The sequence below is a fragment of the Pteropus vampyrus genome, unplaced genomic scaffold, assembly GCF_000151845.1.
Source record: "Pteropus vampyrus isolate Shadow unplaced genomic scaffold, Pvam_2.0 Scaffold3, whole genome shotgun sequence".
NCBI lineage: Eukaryota > Metazoa > Chordata > Mammalia > Chiroptera > Pteropodidae > Pteropus > Pteropus vampyrus.
The window spans coordinates 9,444,531-9,447,803 of record NW_011888784.1 but is presented as its reverse complement, the minus strand read 5'-3'; the positions used below and the strand labels follow the sequence as shown (position 1 = coordinate 9,447,803).

The 3,273-nt window shown below is 31.3% G+C and overlaps 1 protein-coding gene across 5 annotated transcripts in view; it reads left to right on the top strand.

Annotated features, from left to right (window-relative positions):
• The window catches only part of PIK3C3 (phosphatidylinositol 3-kinase catalytic subunit type 3), a 139,571-nt gene that overhangs the window by 67,714 nt on the left and 68,584 nt on the right, over nucleotides 1-3,273 (top strand). For all 5 annotated transcript variants that reach the window (XM_023531417.1, XM_011361284.2, XM_011361278.2 and 2 more), the window contains one exon: nucleotides 1,588-1,742. In XM_023531417.1, coding sequence (XP_023387185.1) covers nucleotides 1,588-1,742 — 155 coding nt within the window. The remainder of the gene's footprint in view (nucleotides 1-1,587; nucleotides 1,743-3,273) is intronic.

Sequence of the window (3,273 nt, the reverse complement as noted above, 5' to 3'; positions counted from 1 at the left end):
CTTGGTAATCAAGGGTAGTAGTGAAACTGAATTACCTCCCAAGAAGATTACTTGTCATTAAGTATATTAATCAATATTCTGTTATGGAATTCATTTTTTTTTTTAAAGAAAAAGCATGGAAGCATACCTATAGATATTAGATGCAATAACTCAAATAAAATAATAGAAAATCAGATGTTTATTGCTGCAACTAAAAAGTTTTTAGAAACAGTACTCTATAGGAGTGCTTTGATAAAGTCACTTGATTTTCCTGGCCACTGACATGGATTGAAGAGATATTTGAATAAGAATTAATAAGCCAGTTAACTTCTCATTTAACTTTTTTTGGGAAAAAAATCATATTTAATGGTGAAATCACCTATATTACTCTGTCAGTATTTGGGTAATGATAAAAATGTTGACTGTCAATGTAAGAAAAAAATTATGAAAAAATATATTAAATAAGGAAAATAGGTTGTTGAGATGTGGTCTTTGTCCTCATAGAGTTTATAAGATGGTAGGAAAGATAAAGAGTAAATAAACAGGTAATTACAAATGCTATAGTTGTTACAAATAGGAAAGGAAAGCATATGCTATGAAATTTTTACAAGGGACTTAACTTGATTTGTGGACTAAAAGAAGAGACGGAAATTGAATTGATAGTTGCAAAGTCTCAAAACTATCTAATTACAAGCTTTGAGGGGCTAACTAGGTGACTGACATTTGGAACTAGAAGATAATAGATACTTAAAAAGATTTTGGGGGGTTTTCTTAAAAGTCATTGGGAAGGGCTAAGAGTTATATTTATAGAGTAAGATAGAAAATATTTTTATCCTAAACATTAAACCTAAAGAGACTTTTTTTACATTAGGAGAATACCCGGAAAAGTAAAAGCTACTTTGTTGACACTTTTTTAGTCCTAATTATCCCATTGATTATCAATAGAAGTGTGGGAAATTTAGGCTTAAGAATTTTTCTTCAAACCATTATTGTAGTCCTCAGGAAAGTATTTTCTTTAACTAGAAGTGTTAAAATGTCTGTTTTATAAGATTTTTTGTATAGAAGCAACATAAATTCTTTAAAACCAAGCTTTTAGGAAGAAAAAGGAATGCAAGATTTTTAACTAGAAAAGATTATGAAACAAATTCTTTAAAAACTTGAAAATTTGGAGTTTCTTACGTAACCTTAGACATAAATGCCATTATCTGATCTATTGCTAAAAAAAGATCCATCATTAATTTCTTTTACATGAACCGTCTAACTCTTTTTTTGTTTTAATTTTTCCTTTGTTTTTTGGATACTACTTTAAATAAGGCATTTAATGGCCACTTTCTCTGTGCCAAGCACTATTCTGTGACTTTTTTCGGTTAACTGATTTAATCCTCAGAACTCATCTCTAGGGCTTATATGATTACATCTGTTTTATAGATGAGGACCCAATGAGACACACCAGGAGGTTAAGTTTCCTAGTAACCTGCCAAAGGTAACACAATTGATAAGTGCTAGATAAAAGAAAATTGCTAGCTTGATATTTAGGAATCAATTATGTCTATAATCACATTGCATTTGTTTTTCTAATATTAGCTTATTTTTTTGTTTGTTTTCCAGGATTTGTTGATGTACCTATTACAGCTGGTCCAAGCTCTCAAATATGAAAATTTTGATGATATAAAGAATGGATTAGAACCTACCAAAAAAGATAGTCAGGGTTCAGTGTCAGAGAGCGTGTCAAATTCTGGAATAAATTCTGCAGAAATAGATAGGTATGGATATCCAGAGAGGACTTATTTTCAAATCTAAGTTTTCCCCTTTTCAAACGCTCTTTCCTTTTTTGTTTTTCCTAGATGTACCAAACCCTAGTGCGTACTAAGTTTGAAGTTTTACTAATGAATATAGCATATGCATTCACAATACGAAGTACTATGTTACAGAGCAGTGTTTGCAGGCTACGAGTCAGAATACCTAAGTTAAAATCTTAACTCTACCACTTACTAGCTGTATAAGTTAAATATTCTCTGTGTGGCCCCAGTTTCTCATTGTAAAAATGAGGATATAGCAACAGTAACTGATCTTTAAGGATTGTTGAAAGATTAAATGAGTTAATGTATATAAAATGTTTAGAAAAGTGTCTGACACATACAGCACAGAAAGTATTAGATACTATTTACTGTTCATACAAAAATAAAATGAAGGACAGAGCATGCCAGTGGACTTGAATATTTTATTGTAAATTTTTGTTGGCTACTTGTCACCTCTTTGGTAGTTATGCTAAAGAAATAGCATGTTACTTGAATTAAGTCAGCTATTAACAGTAATAGCAATTAAGAACTCACTTCTGTAGCAGACACTGTGAGGTGGTCTACATACAGTAACTTGTTCCAATAATGCTCTGAGGTAGGTATTCATATCCCAAATTCAGATTTGAAAGTCTTAACCAGAAAATAACTAAATTGCCCAAAATCATATACCTTGCCAATAGTAGAGTTGACTCCAAATAGTAGAGTTGACTCCTGTTCTTTCTACTTTGCTGTTGTGCTTTCCACAAAATTTTACAATTTGAAATAATTAGGACTTTTGGTGAGAAATCTGAGGCCCAGTGGTATCAAGTTGTTTGTAAAGGTCATGAGATTTGTTAATGACAAAACAAAATCTAGAATTCAGATTTTCTGAATCAGTCCAATTTTCTCAATTATCACATGAGCTTAAGATTATATTTCTGAATTTTTCTTTATGATTATGTTAATACTGTTTTTCTTCTGTGTTTTATTTGGAGAAGAACTGAAAAACAGGAAACATTTTTTTCATCCCTAGGTGGTTTTATATTTTTCTATATTTAAGAGAAGAGAAACCCTTTACATTTTCTCCTGCTGTACATTGATTGGAAGCCTTTAGTCTCTAATCATGCTAATTTATTTTCCCCTTACTTATGGCTCCTAGAATTTTTTTTTTTTAGAAGACTATTTAAGATTTTATGACAGGATGTAAACTAAACCAATACTTTCCAAATTATGGTCTGCTGGTCACTAATTTGTATATTTTTTAAAAAGATAAAAAAAGATAGGGGTGGCCTTGTAGCTAGATATGTTCAGGAAATGCTGAAATGTTGGGTTAAAGTAAAATGGGCTCTGTTTTTGGAACTACAGTACTTAGCAACAGTTTTAATACACTGACTTGCTATACATTTCCAAGAGGCCTATATTCTCTGACGGGGCCTTTTTTACCAGAGCATAATGCTAGGAAGTGACACCTTAACCAGACATAATTGAGGTGAACTCTGCTAAAAAATGTGTATCT